Source organism: Crotalus tigris, unplaced genomic scaffold (genome assembly GCF_016545835.1).
Source record: "Crotalus tigris isolate CLP2741 ecotype Arizona unplaced genomic scaffold, ASM1654583v1 scf7180000018612.917631, whole genome shotgun sequence".
NCBI lineage: Eukaryota > Metazoa > Chordata > Lepidosauria > Squamata > Viperidae > Crotalus > Crotalus tigris.
The window spans coordinates 318,549-338,327 of record NW_024097107.1 but is presented as its reverse complement, the minus strand read 5'-3'; the positions used below and the strand labels follow the sequence as shown (position 1 = coordinate 338,327).

The window sequence follows — 19,779 nt, the reverse complement described above, 5'->3', positions numbered from 1 at the left end:
GGAACGTGGTCCATAGGGTCGCGATGGGTCAGATACGACTTTGCAACTAACAACATATTTGTGGATACATAAGCTATTACAACTCATTTTATTTTTCTACCATGGGCCATGTTGATTAGGTAGGGTAGCAGACAGATTGCTGCAGGTCAGACATGTCAAACACAAGGCCCGGGGGCCGGATACGGCCCGCAAAGTGGTTTCATGTGGCCTGCGAAGCCATCCTGGAAATAGTGAAGGAACGACCCCCGATGCCTTAGCCCTGGCCCAGGCCGGCTGGGAGCCAATGTACAATTTTGTGATGGCCATCTATGCTGAAACGCATTCAGTCTTAGCTCCACAAGCTGTCTAGAAACAGCGAGGAACCATGCCTTGGCGCTTGTCCCGGTCCCACCTCCTTCTGCCAGAGACCCTCAGATCTGTCTCACTCCTGGGCAGGCCCCCACAGGCACCCTTGACGCGAACGATGTAGAGCTGGCCATGCCCATCCAATAGGCCACACCCACTCCATCCATGCCCACCCAGTAGGCCACACCCACCCTAGCCACCCCCCCGAGGGCAACCGCAATGTTGATGCGGCCCTCAATGAAATTGAGTTTGACACCCCTGCTACAGGTCATCCTTGACTTACGAGTGGTCACTTAAATGACCAGTTGAAGTTATGACATCCACCTCCCCAAAAGTACTTATGAACTGAAGTTATGACAGCCCATACCCCCACAACAATCACATGACTGCATTTCAAATACTTGGCAACCAGTCCACATTTGTGGCTGCTTTGCAGGATTTATGACGTTTTCACCAAAAACAGCATTTACAATGGGTTCGCTTAACAAAGGCCACCAAAAGGTCATAAAATCGGATGGGTCACACAAGTGAACCTACTTTATGACCATCCAAACTTACAACTGTAACTGGCAGGCTCCATTGTGGTGGTAAGCTGAGGACTGCCTGTATTTATTTTTTTTAATCATTTCTTTCACTGCAGTTGAACGGAATACCCAAATAGGAACGACCCAATCTTCCCAGCCTTCAATTGCTTCCATCCTTTGCTGCCGTTTCCATAGGAAACAAGACAACCCCCCTCCAACAGGGCAGTACTGAGTGATGCCATTTGATTTCATTCCTTCACGGCTTCGGGGCCACCGGAGTGCAAGGATACATATGCCTGCCAGCTTAAATATTTGATATGTTTCTTTGGCTTCAATTAAACATCACTCCAGCCTTCAGAAACAGACAGCCATGCCTCGTCTGCCCCTCTGCCTCATGTAACAGAAAAGACTTCCTTTTGGCGGGAAATGGGATCAAAGCCAGCCAGTTTTTTTCTCTCTTTTCTCATAGCTGACTTCAATTCTCCAAATTTTCCAGGCTCCCAGAATTCTGGGAGTTGAAGTCCACACAGCTTCAAATGGCCACAGTAGAGAAATACTGATCCATACTTTACAACAGGGGGTCTTCAAACTTGGCCCTTTTATGAGTCGTGGACTTCAACTTCCAGAATTCCTCAGCCAGCATATGCTTTACAAACAAGGTTGGCTCTGAAGCAGAATTTTTCCTCCATCCCATTCAGCAGTTACTAGTTGGAATACAAGCATCCAGGCTTAGTTTTTCCTCTTGGAAAGGAGAAGAAAGATTTTTTTTATATATAAAGGATTTGAGAGCACTCAGTGTTTATTTAAGTATTTATTACATCAAATCTGAACAGGCTTTTAGGCAACAAACAATTCAAGCTGAAATAAAAACCTGAATACCAAACTCTGCCACATAAAACAGGACACAACATTTCGAATCCAAACTGGCCAAAAATGCATATCTGAATTTGTGTAAAAAATAAAATAAAATAAAATAAAATCTAGGACACATTGCTGTAGTTTAATAGTTCCCTAAAAAGGGCAGCTAGTTCCAAGAAGAAAATCCTGCTGAGGATCTCCCCCCAAAATCTTTCTTTTCAAATGAAAACAACCTAAGCATGTTTTCATTTTGGCTTGTCCCACTGTCATCTTTCTTATGATCTAGGACCGTGGGGGCGAACCTATGGCACGCGTGCCACAGGTGGTGTGCAGAGCCCTCTCTGCGGGAACACGAGCCGTCACACTAGTCCTAGGACTTCATCTGGGTTTTATAAAACCTTTTCACTTTAGGCCTTCGCCGTGTGCAAAAAAAAAAAAAAAGGTTCAATCAATCAATTTCAACTTCTCGCAGGAAAAAAAAGATCTTGCAAAGTTGGAATTGATTGATTGAACTTTTTAATCCCACTCAGTCTGCCGTTACCGCTGAAGCCAAGCCCACACAATGGGCCATGCCCACACAATGGGCCACGCCCACCCGGCACCCGACGATATATAAGTGGGTTTTGGGTTGCAGTTTGGGCACTTGGTCTCTAAAAGGTTCGCCATCACTGATCTAGGACTATTACAAATACTGTGTAATTTTGGCTTCTCCCTTGACAAAACTGAACTCTGCTCCGGTGTTTTAAGTACATCTCTGATAGGTTGAAGACTCTGGCCAACAAGAAATAGCAGCAGAAGACTTACCTGGCTGAAAAGACAAAATCGTCACCAGATTTTGCAATTTCACCTGTATTATAGTCAAACTAGGCTTGTGCTGCTGCACTGCACCTGCCTAGATGGGCGGGGCATTCTCTCCCTTCCCATTAGACTTTAAATTGCAATTCTAGTGAGTAATTTTCACTTGTATGAATCCCCTCCTAGCTATGAAAATTTGCTAAGGGCATCCTTTTTAGGGAGTCTAAGAAGGACCTCACACACACACACACTGCCTTTCTACAGGCTCCTTAAGATGCCTATGTTTACAAGTATACATGTCCCTTGAAATCTGGATATGGAACTTTGCATCCTACAAATTTCAGCATTGTTTCATGTTGATGACTACATTTTTTTTTCAACCGGAAAGCCGTGGGCACAAGCCTATAGATTGTAGACACGAAATCATCAGAACCAGAAAAGAGAGCCGAGCGGAATCTTCTAGCTGTCCCAGATTCAGTTCATTACAGCTCCTTGTTCCTCTGATGTGTTGACATTCTCCAAACCATCCCCCCCCAAGACTCTAGATGCCAACCATTAAATTTAGAGCCTTATCTCCACTTTCCCTGTGTCAGCCAAGCCTCTATTTATGGCAGCAAGAACAAGCCTCTCAGGTGGCAGAAGCCAGGTGTAGCTGAAAAGCAGTAAATTGCTACTGTAATTATGCTTTTCTACTGCAGGAGGCAAAAAAGCTCATGCCTCATGCCTTTTTTTTTTTTTTCTAGAAAGTTCCTTGAAATGCTTCCAGAAGATCCTCTGCCAACCATTTGCATGCATCTACCTGACAGATTTCTTCCAAACGCATTTTTTTTTTCAACAGGGGTCAGGGATTTCCTCTGTTCCCAGCAGGAGCCCTGCTTAAACCTGTGCTTGCTAGCTACTCCCAAGTCCCATCCGCCCCTTCCCAGTAACTGACAGGAATTATTGCATCTCACCTGGTCTTAGGGACTTCGAGCGGACTGCTGCCTAGCCTGGAGAAGTTCTCTGAATGATTGGAAGAAGAGGAGCTGGAGGACCTTGCGTCAACAGTGCCCTGGATGGGCAGCCTGTCTTCGGGTTGCTGCGTCCGATTCCACAGGACAGCCTGAGGGGACGACGCACAGTTTTTCCTCCTGCAAAGGAACAACATTATTTATTTGATGTCTGGCCCACTTGGGGAACTTTACTCAGATGGGTCTGACCCTGCCTTTACATTAGTGGAGTTCCTAGGCATGCCTTAGGCCAGTGGTGGCGAACCTATGGCACGGGTGGCAGAAGTGGCACTCAAGAGCCCTCTCTGTGGGCACGCGTGCCGTCGCCCCAGTCCTAGGCCTTCAGCTGGGTTTTATAAAACCTTTTCGCTTTAGGCCTCCGCCGCTGTGTGCAAAAAAAAAGAAAAAGGTTCAATCAGTCAATTTTAACTTCTCGCGGGAAAAAAAATATCTTGCAAAGTTGAAATCGATTGATTTGGTCCCACCCAGTCTGCCGTTACCACCGCAGCCATGCCCACCCAATGGGCCATATCCAGCCAATGGGCCACACCCACCCGGCAGTCAACGATGCATAAGTGGGTTTTGGGTTACAATTTGGGCACTCAGTCTCTAAAACATACATGTCAAACACAAGGCCTGGGGGGCCGGATGCGGCCTGCAAGGTGGTTTCATGTGGCCCACGAAGCCATCCTGGAAACAGTGAGGGAATGGCCCCCTCTGTCTTGGCCCTGGCCAAGGCCAGCCGGGAGCCAATGTACAATTTTGTGGGGGCCATCTATGCTGAAACGCATTCAGTCTTAGCTCCTCAAGGCTGTCTGGAAACCGCGAGGAACCAGGAGAACCTTGAGCAGCAGCCTTGAGGAAGTGGGGCTGGGCTTGGTGCCGTGGGTGCTCAAGGGCCAGGCTGGGCATTTGACCTCTGCTGCCCAGGGCTCCGGGCAGCCTGCACCACCAACCCCCCCCCCGCATGGCCTGAGAGGAACAGTGAGGCTCCTCCAGTGGACCATGCCTTGGCACTTGCCCCGGTCCCACCCCCTTCTGCCAGAGACCCTCAGATCTGTCCCACTGCTGCCCAGGCCCCCACAGGCGCCCTTGACGCGAACAATGTAGAGCTGGCCATGCCCACCCAGTAGGCCACACCTACTCCATCCACGCCCACCCAGTAGGCCGCGCCCACCCTGGCCACACCCACCCGGCCCCCTGAGGGCAAACGCAATGCTGATGCGGCCCTCAATGAAATTGAGTTTGACACCCCTGCTCTAAAAGGTTCGCCATCACTGCCTTATGCCTTTCGAAAAACTTAAGATGTTATTCCCCCAGACTTCAGAGTTATTTCCAATCAGTGTTAAGGGAATTTTTTCCTGAAATTTAGTAAATAGATTGAAAGCAATAAAGTTAAAGTTACTAACCAGTTTTAAACCTACAGCATAAAAAAACAGGTAGCCAATCTAATAATTAAAGATCTGGCAGGAATAGAATAACTGAAAGGAGGATCTTAACATACAAATCACAATTAGGAACTTAAACATTATTCATAGCCAGAAGGACTCCAAAATAAAGATGTAACTATGTGACACAATATTCCTGCCATCCTTCTGTTCAATAATCAGAGCTTTCATATAGGACAGTGGTTCTCAACCTGTGGGCCGGGACCCCATTTGGGGTCGAACGACCATTTCACGGGGGTCGTTTTTTTCCCCCTTTTCCTTAGCTGTGCTACTCCCTTTTATTCTATTGGCTTTTGAAAGCCAATAGAATAGACTCTCTTGAATAGAGTCTAATTCTATTGGCTTTCAAAAGCCAATAGGAATTGTCCAGGCTGTCTCTGCCCTGCTACGCCTGCCAAAAGTCCCATTCTGCAAACGGTGCTGCACCAGTTGAGTAGTCCTCGACTTACGACCGGTTGGGGGTCGCGGCATTAAAAAGGTTGAGAACCACTGATATAGGACAGTCTCCATATTACAAAAGGGAAAGGCAAGCCTAAGGTAAGTATTTCTCTAAGTTGCCTCACAAATAGGGCAACTTTTGCAACAGCAGACTTTGTCAGTTACAATATCATCTTTGCTCCACCAAAGGTTTAGAGACCTGCACAAGTTTTCAAACACTTGCACACTTGACAGACTCCCAAGAGGCACACTGGCTGAGGAATTCTGGGAGTTGAAGTCCACAAGTCATAAAAGGGCCAAGTTTGAAGACCCCTGGTCTAGCACGTCATGCAAATTGAGTTGCTAACTCAGCACTTGACAGAGTTGAGTTTCTTGAAAATCCACAGAAGACATCTCCATACCCTCCACATGGCCTCTTCTGTAATTTGTCACCTTCGTGATTTAGGTTCCTCAGTGCCGTATCCAGAAGCTTCTTTCTGTCTCTCTTCCCTCTCTATTACTCAAACTGATGGAAAACCCTTCAAGAATCTCCCATTTTGGAAAGGGATAAGAGTACGTGAACAATTTTTAATAAATAAATAGATGTTTTTAGATATTCATCAATACGATAGATAAAAAAGAACAGCCTTTATATGGCTTAGACCAGCCTGGAAATGAGTTATATCCATTCCACAAGGACAGCTTCCTTCCACAGGCTCTCTAATTACTAAAACAACTCCAGGGATCGCTCTCCCTTTCGGAACCAGCAAAGCCACACACAATTCAACTAGACTTGCAGTCAAAGAAGTGCTGCGGCTCTTCAACTATACCAGTGTTTCTCAACCTTGACAATTTTAAGGCATGTGGACTTCAACTCCCAGAATCCCACAGCCAGCAATGCTGGCTGTGGAATTCTGGGAGTTGAAGTCCACATGCCTTAAAATTGTCAAGGTTGAGAAACACTGAACTATACTAATCAGCTTTTGATGCTCAAGGGATCTGAACCTGCCACAACCTCCCTTTGAAGGTCCACATTTGTCTGCCTTTCTTTCTCCTCTACTCCCCATCCAGCCATTTCTGAATTCTAAAAAGAGCCGAGGTGGCGCAGCAGTTAGAGTGCAGTACTGCAGGCCACTTTAGCTGACTGTGTTCAGCAGGTCAGCGGTTCAAATCTCACTGGCTCAAGGTTGACTCAGCCTTCCATCCTTCCGGGGTAGCTAAATTGAGGACCCAGATTGTTGGGGGCAATGTAAATATATATATATATATACATTGCTTACTAGTGTACACCGCTTAGAGAGTGCTTGCACTTAAAGCGGTATATAAGTCTCATAAATAAATAAATAAATAAATTCCCAGATGCTTGCTAAGCAATTATCAGAGGCCTGGCTTATTTACTACCCCTGACCCTGTATGTTATTAAGGACTCTCCTCAATCCCCAGGATTTCCTTGGAAAATCCTCAGCCATTCTTTCTCTCACACATGACAGCAGCCCCAAGCTTTCAGAAATCTTCCTACCACCGCTTGCCTTCTGACTCTGGCAGGTACAAGGCTGAGATTTGATGAAGTGCTTAATAGCTCAGCTACCGGCACTCAAGCAAGCCGCCAGAGAGGAGGTGCAATTAAAAGGAAAGCGGCTGTTCCAAAATGAACAGGGCCCCCTCCCATTTGTGCAGTCATCCCAGCTCTGGTTAGAAAGGACACTGAGGGAGAAAGACCCGGAATACCTTTTAAAAACGGGTCTCATTTTCTTCCCAACAGTTTGTGTCACCTTACTCAAGCACGCATCATTTGAGCCCATTTTTAAGACATTTCCCCCCCCCCTAATTCATGACAACTTCGCAATGCAAGACAGACAGCGCAAGTATTTAAATCATTGTGAAGTGACAGCTTCATTTCGAATGGAGGGCTCTGACCTTTATCTCAGTTGGATGGTTTCCACCCTCCAAAAAAAAAAAAACCCTGTTCTGCCTTCCTTTTAAAGAATTTGATTCCAGCGTTCTTATTTTACAGGAAAAACATACAAAATATCTATTCAAAAATGCCCTTTAGGTTGACAAATAAGGATGCTTTGTAACTTTTAAGCCTTAAGCCTATCTCATGATAATCCCTAACTTCTGTCTCATTTTAAATTTGTTTCTTTGCTATTCTTAGAAAACTGACTTCTTATTTTCAGCTCCTCGCCAGCAAATCCTTCCTTCTGCTGGACACTGCGCCTATGCTAGAAATAGGGTGAAACAAAACAAGGAAAAATAAGGCATGCCACTGAAGAGAATTGCAGACATCCTCTCTGAAGTAATCTATTCTAGACAATAGCTGAAAGGCTATCTAAACTCAGGGCTCCTGTTTGACCTGTGTATCTGAACCAGTGGCTTTGAACCGAGATTCAAAGGCTTAAATAAGGTAAGTAGGGCAACCACTTTGGACAAGTTTATCTCATTCTATACTTTTGGTAAAATAATTTGTTCTTCCGGTTATGGAATGTCTGTTCTTTTGCTTGGTCTTGCAGTCCAAGTCAGAACAACAACATTCAGCTTTGAATGGCTTGCCTGCCCTCCTGTTGGTTCAGGTTTTCATCATCGGCTCTTACTTCTGTGTGCATATAGCTTCTATACCAGTGGTTCTCAACCTGTGGGTCAGGACCCCATTTGGGGTCGAACGACCATTTCACGGGGGTCGCCAAACAAGGCTGTCTGCCATTTTTTCTCCCTTTTCTTTGGCCACACCCCTGGCACCCGGTGATGTATAAGTGGTTGGGGGTCACCACAACATGGGGAACTGTATTATGGGGTCGCGGCATTAGAAAGGTTGAGAACCACTGTTCTATACGGTACAAGACAGACTTATAGCAAGGGCAGCCTTTCTAGATTGCCCCTGCCAGGAACAGATTTAGGTTTCTCCCCCACAGACACATACTTTATGTGGTAAAGCGTGACAATAGCAAGCTGAGAATTTACGGTTACCCAGAGGACTTCCACTGGCTTCTCAGTGCAGCCCAGATTTAGCTCAGAATAATTGCACTGTAAAATATCATTAGCACACATGCTTGGGGAGAAGAAAGACAAATTAAAGGGAACAGGGAAAGCCTGCAGCAAGGTTCTGGAATCCCCAGCCTCTCTCTCTCTGCCCCTGCCTGTCACGCAGGAGGACTCGCCGGCCCCTCGGATCCTCCCTCTGGTCTCCAAAGTCAAGCCAAAGAAAGCAGGGAGAACAGAACCCACAAACGGAACTGCCAAAATATATATTGCAGCCAAGAATACCACACAACATGGTGCAGTTGTGCTGTATATATTATACGCCTGGGCAATTTTTTTTTTTTTTTTTGCAGATTGAAGAAGTACTTCTGTACCGAAATAAGAAAGCTGCTTCACCACGGCCGTGAGAACGTCAAGCTGAGCATTGACTACCCACACTGGCATCCATTCTCCAAGGACAGCGAGGAGCCTCTCCCTGGTCATGCCACAGACCTGGTTGCAAGAGCATCAGATGAACTTTGAGGGGGTTTCAGGACAGCCATTTTCAGCCCCAAAGGTCTAACCCAGCCTTGAAGGGAGGTTCGGGATCATACAAACAGGAGCCTCCCCCTCCTCAGTGAAAACTGAAGGGCCCCTCAGAGCACTGAATGATTGCTTAGATTGCGAATGGGCTTCCTTTTGGTAGACACCTTTTGGTGGCTGACATCCATGCTTAACATTTTGGAAGAGCCCACGGGACGCAATAAATAAAGCAACGAGGCAAATGAGCCAAGCCTGAAGATGGTTTTGGAAAGAGATTCCAAATCTCTTTCCTCACTGAAAGATTATTTCACCAACTTAATACTACACTTTCCACAATTTGCTCTCACAAATTAGCTGTTATGGTTCTGACATACGAAACTCTTCAAAGAACTTTGAGGCATTGTTTACCTTAAAGAATCTTTACTCAACACGTAGGCACTGACATAGTCCAAGCCAAGATCTGACTTCTCCTCCCCTCAGCACATAGATCAAACCACAATTCCCTCCTACAACTAAAAGTCATAAATCACATTCTCCAATTAGTTTGAAATGCTGGCTTTCCGCCCAGTTATTTCTCCCGCCATGCCTTTAACATCTCTTATTACGATATTGTTATGTCTAACTAACTCCCGTAACATTCCTCCCCCTCCCCCAGCACATCTAATTCTAATTGTGAAGTATAAGAAAGAAAAAGGTTGTATCTCCATATGTTGTCAAAGCAAGAACATCCAATGTTAGCAGCACTGACACTAGTACAAAACCATGCCAGCAATTTTCATACATTAAGACTGAATCAGACTGTAGGAAGCAACTTAGCACTATGTGGAAGCAACTTAGCAGTAGCACTTAGATTTGTTCACTGCCCCATGGTTCTTTACAGCACTCTCTGAGCAGTCTGCAGTGTCAGCCTATTGGCCCTAACAATCTGGATCTTCGTTTTACCAATCTCGGAAGGATGGAAAGCCGAGTCAGCCTCGAGCTCATCGGAATCGAACTCCAGACTATGGGCAAAGTTAACCTGTAATACTGCACTCTAACCACTGCACCACCAGGGCCCATGCCACTAAATTAAGAATGTGCCAGCATGATCGCCAACATCCAATAACGGATATGGCACAAGAAGGAGAAAATAATGTAGATATTTGTACAATATTATTATATAGTAGCAACTATTTAGTTGCTATTTAACTATTTAACGGCAACACCCACACGGGGGAAGTGGGGAAGCTGCTGAAAGTATTCTCTCTTTCCACCTCCCTTTGCTAAATTAGGTTGCTGAAAAACTTCCCAGACGTTCATCATTCTGCTTTCTGGCCAATATATACTGTATAGTAGTGGCCAAAATTGTGGAAACCTTTTGGGAAAAGTGTATTTTTGAGGTTTGATGGCTAATAACACCACTTTTGGGGGGGAGTAGTACCATAAAATTATGTATCAATGGAAAGATAATTTAATCAAGAATGTAATGCAACATAGTTTGTTCAATTATCTGTACTGTATTCTATGAAAAGTTATAGCCAAATAACCAGAAAAAGGAAGCACAATTTGCTTAGGTTGGTATCAGGTAGCTTTCCTTCATCTGATTGTAGCCAATGAGCATGAATGTTTAGACAGCCAATCAGGCGTCATCTTGTTTTGGCAATGAGCCAATCAGATCACAGTAGGATTCAGTTATTGGTGTCATGCATTGAAGTTGAGAGGAGGACGTTTGTCAGGGTTTTATGTGATCGCTAGCAAGTTGGTTGGGTTTTTTTATGTTCTTTCATTTAGTGAGCTTGTAAAAACGTAATAAAATTAAAGTAATGGTGCAAAGAGTTGACTGGTTTCCCATAAAACGATGTAAAATAGTATTATTAAGTGAACAAGGCTACAGTTATAAAGAAATTAGAAGAAAAATTGGTGGAAGCTTAACCAAAGGTGGCATTTCTACTGTGCACTTTTCCCAAAAGGTTTTCACAATTTTGGCCACTACTGTAGAGCGATTCATCTTCAGGACATACAGATTTCCCACAGCAGAAAGTTTATATATAGGTGCTGACCAAGAAGCTTGAGGTCCTGTTAGCATCAACTCCACAGCATCGTAAGAGAAACTCCCTGCAGCTCCAGGTGAATTCTCCATCATAAGAGAAAAGTCGCTGCTCAGACTGGTGGTGCTGCCCCGGTCCCTCTGCTCTGTAACACACAAAAGCATCCAGAGTCAGAGTGGTTGATCATTTCCGTGCCCTCCTGAAGAATGGTGATGACCTCATTGACACATTTCCAAAGAGAAAACTGAAGCATGCATTCATAGATTCCAGACAGAAACTGCTCATACTGCAGACTAGAGATGGTTTAAAGTTTCTGCAGGTGGATATCTGGAAATAGATCACCAAAGATATTCCGGCTCTAATTTTTCTCAACAGCCCCAGCAGCAAAACGATGCTTTTACAAGACACGCAGATCATAGTAAATTATGTCTTGTTTAAGGATGCTTACTGGAATAAAACAAAACTTGCTGGAGTCACAAAAAAGGACTAAATGAAAAACAAGCAGGAGTTAAGTTCCACTCATTCACTACGATCGTAACTTTGACTGGTCACTAAACAAGTGGTTGTTAAACAGGGACTTACCTGTACAGTTTTACACTAGACACAGTGTTAAGTGCAGTTTTTTTTTAACATGCAGCACATCTGTGATTGTCTGTAATTCAGCCTGTTCTATCCCCTCTATGCAACAGTTATTTCACTAGATTTCACATGAAAGTACCTCAGTGAGTACAAAAATATACAATGGATAATTAAGGGCTGTGTTTTTTTTAACAGGATTTAAACTTCGGATGCAAGTTTGAAGGGTTGGTGAGCAATTACCCTAAAAAAAATCAGACTTGTGGGGGTTTTTTGGCGCGGGGGGGGGGGAATGTAGATGTAGCATTTCAACAACATAAATGGGAACCAGTGTGTTTTGCATTACTTATGTCCCTCTACCAACAAGAATATTCACAATCAGGTTATAGCTAGTTTGTGTGTATAGAAATTGGCTTTTCTTGCCAGTGTATACAATATCCTAAATTTGGATTGTCCAGAAATAGACTCTTTTTTAGAAGTGGTTGAAGAAAGCAAGCAGAATTAAAAGGACTCCTACGCTATTTATTTTAATTGCTGGTTGGGAGATAGTCAAGATGACAGCTAAGTGATGTGTTTCAAAATTGAGCAGTGCCATCTGCAGAACTGAGCACAAGGCTTCTCCAGAAAAGAGACCAAGTCATGTTCGGTGGACAGGATTTGCCAACTGGTGCTGGCTGGAGATGGCAAGACCAAAGTTGCTAGCTGGCTGAGGAGCCTATGCCAAGACCAGCAGCCTTCTGCCTCTTACCAATCCTCTCCCATAAAATAGAAGCAGGATTTGGAAAAGCTAGTGGCCAGAAGGCAAGACAACTCTCTGTCCTGCACAACAAAAACTGTTCAAGAAATACATTTTGAGCAGAGAGACACATTGACATTATTGTTCGTGTTTTGTATCAGTGCTTCTGAGATACTGGAAGATACACTGACTCTTTATTCCATTCCCCTCTCATCGGAAGTCACCGGTCTGGCTCCTGCAGCTTATCATTATCTTTCATATGTCTCCAAAGGGGCTGATATGGGACAATGGTGTGTGCAGTGAACGGTGGTAGTCTTTAGGAAATCAAACTGGGTGGTTGTCACATTTGGCAGCAGCATAACATCTTCCAGACAAAGTAGCAAGAGACTGGGGATTTAAAAGCTGACTACTCCTCAGAGAATCAACAAACACGTTGATCCTTCGAGATGTAAATATGACCCTCCGCTGAAGCAGACCATCGTGGAAATAAATCCCTGTTGAAAATGCGACTGTGTTATCTTTCTTTCCTTTTCTGATGTTCAGAGAAATGTATCAGTTTTATCTAGCCAGAAGGGCATATCCATGTGCAGGAAGATCAGTAGTGGAAGCCTCAAAACTCTATCACAGATAGCACGCTTCAGACTGAGTAGGCTCAGAAGTCACAGAAGACTGGCTGATGGGAGAAACAGAACATCTGGAAGGACACAGATATCTGGAAGGACACAGGGTGGAGTATGATGAAGGAAGGGGAAGTCCATGGGGACACCAAAAGAGGTGCTTTCTCCACTGGCACATTGTGTGCTAGGTTCCGCTTTCTATCTTTATATTCTGTACTATCTGCTACAAGCTACCTTCTCTAGATTTTGATGGACCAAAATGTGCTCAGCTGATTTTACCAATTCTGTGTGTCCTTCGTGGCTTCCCTAAATCCTTTGGAAGAGTCAAGAGTTACCACCCCAAAAGCTGACAGAAAGAGAGTCCTAGCTCAGATTAACGGCCTAGTGCAGTGGTGGTGAACCTATGGCACGCGTGCCAAAGGCAGCACTCGGAGCCCTCTCTGTGGGCACGCACACCGTCGCCCCAGCCCCACCTCTCCCTCCTCACCAGCAGCCCTCCGGAGGAGAGTTGGCCCCAGGCGTGGCCCACACGGAGCAGCGCAGCCAAGCACATGACAGCCGGGCAGCAGAGACAAGACTCCACCCTCACACCTCATCACACGCAGTTGATGCTGCGGGGCATGGGTGGAGGGTGTGGCCGCCATGGCACTGCTGGGCCCCTGGGTGATCTGCTGCGGCAGGCCGTGGAGGCGGTGGGTGGCGGGACAGGGCAGGGCAGGGCAGAGTGGGGGCAGAGCAGGGGGTGGGGGTGGGCCAGGGGGACGGGCCAGGGGGCGGTACAGTTTTTGGGCACTCACTCTCTAAAAGGTTCGCCATCACTGGCCTGATGTAAAGATAGAAACAGAGACTCACTTAGCATACAGATTTCTTCCAGAGTGAATCCAGGTGGCAGACTCTTCCTTCAGGGACAGAAAGAAAGATGTTAGGAAATGGGAAAGTCACACTCAAAACAGCTCCATACCCTACAGCAGAGAACATCTGTAGCTCAGGGTTGAGCTATTGGGTTCCTGGGGCTCTCAGAGCTTGCTTTATTCCTTATAGATGTTTGTATTACTCAGCTAAATGACATCAGTGTAAGGAAGACGGGGTTTGCTGGGTAATGAAGGTTGCATTGATGCTGTTAATTAGCTGAGTAATGAAACATTTGCAATTAAGAAGCAACCAAGCTCAGAAAGCACCAAGGACCCACGAGATCCAGATCCTGAAATAGCAGTACACACCCAGCTTGGAGTAGTTGCATTCACACGATCTTCTGAACTATGATCTTCTGAACTATGGCTCAGAAGAGGAACCAACCTTCTCCCTGTCATGCAAGTAATTTAATAGATGGGTTTACACAACATGCCAAATCTGGGTTTCTGTGTTCTGTCTTAACAAACAAGCAAGCAAGCAAGCCATGTTATGGTTTAATAGAATGGGCCAGTTCACCCAACACATTAAAACAAGGCTGGGTTTCCACAAGGCACTGAGCAACAAAGTACCCACTTTAACTTAAATCTATTGCAGATTGAAGCAGTGATCTACTTCCTATTTGGATTAAACACAAAGATGATGAAAAATGATTTGGCCAAGTCAATATGCACCAAAAGAAGTGAAGAGAGAGAGAGAGAGCATATGAGTGATGGGTTCGTTTCCAGTTCTTCAAATTTTAAAGGGATCAGAGTCGATGTGTAATATGCATGTGGGAATGACCTTGGAAGACCGGGGGGGGGGGGGGGGAAGTGCCACAGCCAGGAGAAACTGAAGTATAAAAAGCAGCTTGGCCCACAGAGGAATGTAGAGATGGCAAAAGTCTAAGGATCCACCCTAGCTTCTTGGGCGGTTAAAGTGACAGGGGAGAAAGATATTTCGAGACTGGCAAGACGGTTTTCAATCTTGAGAGGTAATCCAGACAGGAAACAGACCCAGATGAACTGATTCTATTTACTGTTAGGTTACACTAAAAAAATCTTGCAAGTCTGAAAGTACATCTCTCCCCCGTCACCTTTACAGCCTAAGAAACCAAGCAGGTCCTTTCTGAGACTTTTGCCATCCCCACATTCCAGGCCAAGCTGCCTTTTATACAGCTGTCCTGTGGCACTTTCTTATCTCTCAAGGACATACCATGACACAATGAGAGGACTTCCATCTTAAACTAAGTCCAATTCATCTCCCGAAACTGCTAACATTATTTTTAGATTTTTTTTAAATCCTGCCTTTAGTATTTTTATAAATAACTCAGGGCAGTGGATATACTAATAATTCTTCCTCCTCCTATTTTCCCCGCCAAGAACGACGACAACCCTGTGAGGCGAGTTGGACTGAGAGAGAATGATAGGCCCAAAGTCATTCAACTGGGTTTCGTGCCTAAGGTGGAACTAGAACTCAGTCTCCTGGTTTCTACCCTGGTGCTTAACCACTAGACCAGGGGTGGGGAACCTTGGCTCTTTTATGACTCATGGACTTCAACTCCCAGAACTCCTGAGCCAGCCATGCTGAGGGGAAAGGGAGAGGTTTCCAAGCTGAGCCATGCTGGCTCAGGAATTCTGGGAGTCCACGAGTCATAAAAGAGCCCAGGTTGCCTACCCCTGCGCTAGCCCAAACTGGGGCACGCAACCTACTATTTTGAAACATCTTCAACTATAGCTCCCACAATCTCCAAGCAATGACTGTGCTAGCTGCGGATTATGGCACTAAGTCTAAAATGTGTGTCCCCTCTTGCATTCTAGGCCAACAGCATAAAACCCGTATCAGCTCAAAATGGAACCTCACAGGTCAAAGGCTGTGACTGAGAGGATAACTTGCTTGTGAGCTATCTGAAAGTTGGAATCCTGAATTAAATATAGGCCCTCGGTGTGATCCACCTGAGTAATTCTTAAGCTTTGACATCAGATGGCCTAACTGCAGGCAGTGTCATTTGAAAGGGATTGGTGTACTAAACTCAGCCGGTTGATTAACTGCACTCAAGTCGTGCTCCCCCCTCCTCCCCAATGTAGGACTTCTAGAAATAGCTCTAGACCAAGCGGCATGGCCCCATTTGTGCGGGTTTCTGAATACAAAATCAATTAAAATGAACTGGGCCAGGACACCAGGGTTTCTATTTTCCAGCAGAAAGGAAACGTGCACAATAACCATATTCTCAGTCCTTCTTGCTTACTTCTGTGGTGGCAGCTGCAAGCACAAGCTCTTACCTCAGCTGCTTAGCGGCAGAAAACTCCTCGGAGGTTATGTGCTTCAGAAAATCGAAGCAGAAAAAGAAAATCTAGAGGGGAAAAAAAGGGGGGATAAAAGAGGAGAGGTCAACTGCCGTATGCAAGTAGTTCTCGACTTGTGACTATGTGGGCTCGACAATTGAGCCCAAAATTTCTACCGCTAAGTGCGGGATAGTTGTTAAGTCAGTTCTGTCCCATTTTACGACTTTTCTTGCCACAGTTGTTAAGTGAACCGTTGCAGTTGTTAGGTTAGTAACACGGTTGTTAACTGAATCTGACTTCCCCATTGACTTTGCCTGTCAGAAGATCACAAAATGACTCCAGGACACTGCAATTGTCACAAATACGGGTCAGTGGCCAAGGGTCTGAATTTTGATCATGTGACCACGGGGATGCTGCCACGGTCATAAGGGTGAAAAAAGATCGTAAGTCACTTTTTCAATGCCTTTCTAATTTTGAACGGGCATTAAATAAACTGTTGTAAGTTGAGGACTACTTGCAATTTAAAGAAGGCCTTCCTTCATTTTGGCAGAGCACTGATCCTGGGGGGTCTGGCAGCCACTCCCACCAAGTGCCTCGCTATTCATCCCTTCAAGACTTTAGTCTCCCACTGCCCTGCCCTTGGTACTGCATGCAAGGTCAATCAACACTGGAGCTGACTATTTAAGAAGATGGAAGACTGCCGTTTGACGGATATGTGGAAATTGCTCTTTCCAGCTCTCTAATTTTCCGAGTTCTCAAATAATTGGCTAAAAGTTATGAGGATCAGGCGAGGTGCATAAGAAAACCCATGACTCAAACAATCCCCAAATCCCTGTGGCTAAAGATTAGCTTAGGCTATCCACTGGATTCCTTGGAAGCCATGCTGATAGTGGTTGGCCAAGTTCTGACCTATAAAAAAAATACAGTATAGATTTATAGAAATATAACTCTTCCAGGATTTCACAATTTCTCCAAGTTAGAGCAAGCTTAAGCCACTTTCCCCAACTTGGTGCCCTCCTAAATTAAACTATGAATTCTGGGGGCACCCTAGCTGGTAATTTTACCAGGGCTGTATTCCAAATATATCTGGAGGTCACGAGGTCAGAGAAGGCTGCTTTAGAACATTCACTTGCTCAGTCTTGTGTATCTCAGTATAATCACAGCAAAGGAGGGGGGGGAGGGAAGTGTTAAATGTCTCATAAAAAAAACAGCATGACTGTAGCAGAAGGCAAAATTAGAGAGGGCACAGATGGGCAAGCCAAGTCTACTGTGACACTTGTGCCAGAGGCAGTTTGTTTTTCTCTCTCCCCTAATCCCACTTGCAAGACTGGAACAGAAGGGACCACAAGCCTGGCGGTGGCATAAAATCACACAGACACTCTGCGTGTGCCCTGCTTAGTAAGCTGAGATATAATCACATGCAAGGGGAAGGGCAGGGTATATGGGCTAATCATCAGGTTTATCATGTCCATAAGCAATATAACATGAAATATTGCTTGCTGGAGACCATAACGTAACTCTGGGTGCATTAAAGCCCAGAGTTAGAAGTGTTTGCTCAGTTCAGGAATCCAAAGCAAAACATTTTTATCACATGGCTGTCTAAGTTCTCCCTGAAAGGGAGGAGAACCGTTGTTCCTAAGATCCACTTGGAAACTTCCTAAAGATATCTAGTTGGCCAAAATGGTGGGTTTTTGGTAAGATCTAATGAGGTTCTTAGATTCAGCTTTCTCAGTCCAGAATCTAGTTATTGTTTACTCCCGTTAACTTCAGGTGCAGATTCAGATTCAGAATAACAGAATTGGAAGGGACCTTTGCTGTTGTTGTTAGTTGCGAAGTTGTGTCCGACCCATCGCGACCCCATGGACAATGTTCCTCCAAGCCTTCCTGTCCTCTACCATCTTCTGGAGTCCATTTAAGCTCACGCCTACTGCTTCAGGGACTCCATCCAGCCACCTCATTCTCTGTCGTCCCATTCTTCTATTGCCCTCAATCTTTCCCAGCATTAGGCTCTTCTCCAGTGAGTCCTTCCTTCTCATTAGGTGGTCAAAGTACTTGAGTTTCAACTTCAGGATCTGGCCTTCTAAAGAGCAGTCAGGGTTGATCTCCTCTAGGACTGACTGGTTGGATTGCCTTGCAGTCCAGGGGACTCGCAGGAGTCTTCTCCAGCACCACAGTTCAAAGGCCTCAATTCTTTGGCGCTCAGCATTTCTTATGGTCGAAACTTTCACAGCCAGACATTGCAACTGGGAATGGAAGGGACCTTGGAGGTCTCCAAATCCAACCGCCTGCTCAAGCAGGAGACCCTATACCATTTCAGACCAATTATTGTCCAATCTCTTAAAAATGTTGGAGCACCCATACTTTTTGAAGGAAAGCTGTTCCACTGATTAATTGTTCTCACTGTCAGGAAATTTCTCTTTAGTTCTAAGGCTGGATCTCGCCTTGATAAGTTTCCCTCTGTTATTTCTTGTCCAGCCTTCAGGTGCTTTGGGAGAACAGGTTGTTTGTTTCAGCTCCTTAGATATTGGAACATGCTATCGTGTCACCCCTAGTCTTTCTTTTCATTAGACTAGACAGACTCAGTTCCAGTTCAGATCAAACTTACATATTTCAGCTTCTCCCTATTCTGCTGATTGGGAAATGCTTAAAAAAGGCATCTTTAGTGTGACATGGACACTACTGTTACATGGCACTATTTCTAGAGGCACTTACTTCCTCTCCTTTGCTGAGCCGATCCACTAACATGTGTCTGTAGGAGGAAGAAGAGAGTTTGGTGTTAACTAAGCATGTTTCAAACTGTTGTGAAGATAGGCCCACCACATGTATGCAGACTAACCAGGATGTCTAGAATTCAGGTAGAATTCAACCCCAAGGACTGTGAGTCAAGCTCCCACCCCAAAGGACTGCAGGACAAATGCAGAAAAACCCTGGGGACAGAGATTTTGAAAAAGGATTAATCAAGAGGAATGGAGAAAGCAAGTTAAACAGGGGAGCCTTCAGTTTAAATCAACTAAAACTGCTACATAAATCAGGCTTCTCAATGCCTGCGCTATTCCACCGCCATTTACCGCCTGGCCCAGCATGCCTACCCACAGAGGAACCAATCATAAGCCACTGTCAGGTAAAGAATCTCTGCAGGTTCCAGGGATGTGTGGATCAGCCCATCCTAAGGAAAGAAAGACTGAGAATACAGTAAACATTATAACGATTCCCTGCTCTGCACTTCCCTATGTATACATCAAAACACCAAAATGACTGAGGATCTTTGTGTACCAGGAAGGTTTCTTAAACAAACAAATAAAGCCCATTTAAGAAGCCATCTCTTATAGTCTTTCTAGCACTGTGCCTTCTTCAAGAAACTGCACGGCAGCAAACAGTCAACCCTGGGACTTCCTGAGCTTAATGTTTTACTTCAAAAAGAAGCTTGAAGTTTTTTATAGATCCAAAGCGGTAGCATTAAGAAGCTCTTGTCCTACATCTTCTTCATCCTTTTCCTTTCCCTCAGTCCTCAGGATGGCCTCTTGACTCAACATTTCAGTCTTATTTGGTTGGGGTTTTTTTACCCAACACACAAAAGTTAAATTATGCAAATGGGAAAAATTCATGTAAATTTCGTTTATGTGAGCCCAACTGGTTCATGGGTACTGCAGAATGTAAATAAAATAGCAGCTTCTGTTCAGACAGAAATGAGATGGGCAGGGATAGAACTTGAGCTCTGGAGTCCCCAAATTAACCCCAAGTTACCGTAAGCCCCTGCCTTTTATGTAACAATCCTG

The 19,779-nt window shown here is 45.0% G+C and overlaps 1 protein-coding gene across 4 annotated transcripts in view; it reads right to left on the bottom strand.

Moving 5' to 3' along the window:
- The window catches only part of MTMR14 (myotubularin related protein 14), a 109,788-nt gene that overhangs the window by 43,205 nt on the left and 46,804 nt on the right, over window positions 1–19,779 (bottom strand). For all 4 annotated transcript variants that reach the window (XM_039355157.1, XM_039355155.1, XM_039355158.1 and 1 more), the window contains exons 12-17: window positions 19,093–19,169; window positions 18,716–18,752; window positions 16,001–16,071; window positions 13,683–13,729; window positions 10,914–11,046; window positions 3,476–3,652 (exon numbers count right to left, since the gene is read on the bottom strand). In XM_039355157.1, the coding sequence (XP_039211091.1) occupies window positions 3,476–3,652; window positions 10,914–11,046; window positions 13,683–13,729; window positions 16,001–16,071; window positions 18,716–18,752; window positions 19,093–19,169 (542 nt within the window). The remainder of the gene's footprint in view (window positions 1–3,475; window positions 3,653–10,913; window positions 11,047–13,682; window positions 13,730–16,000; window positions 16,072–18,715; window positions 18,753–19,092; window positions 19,170–19,779) is intronic.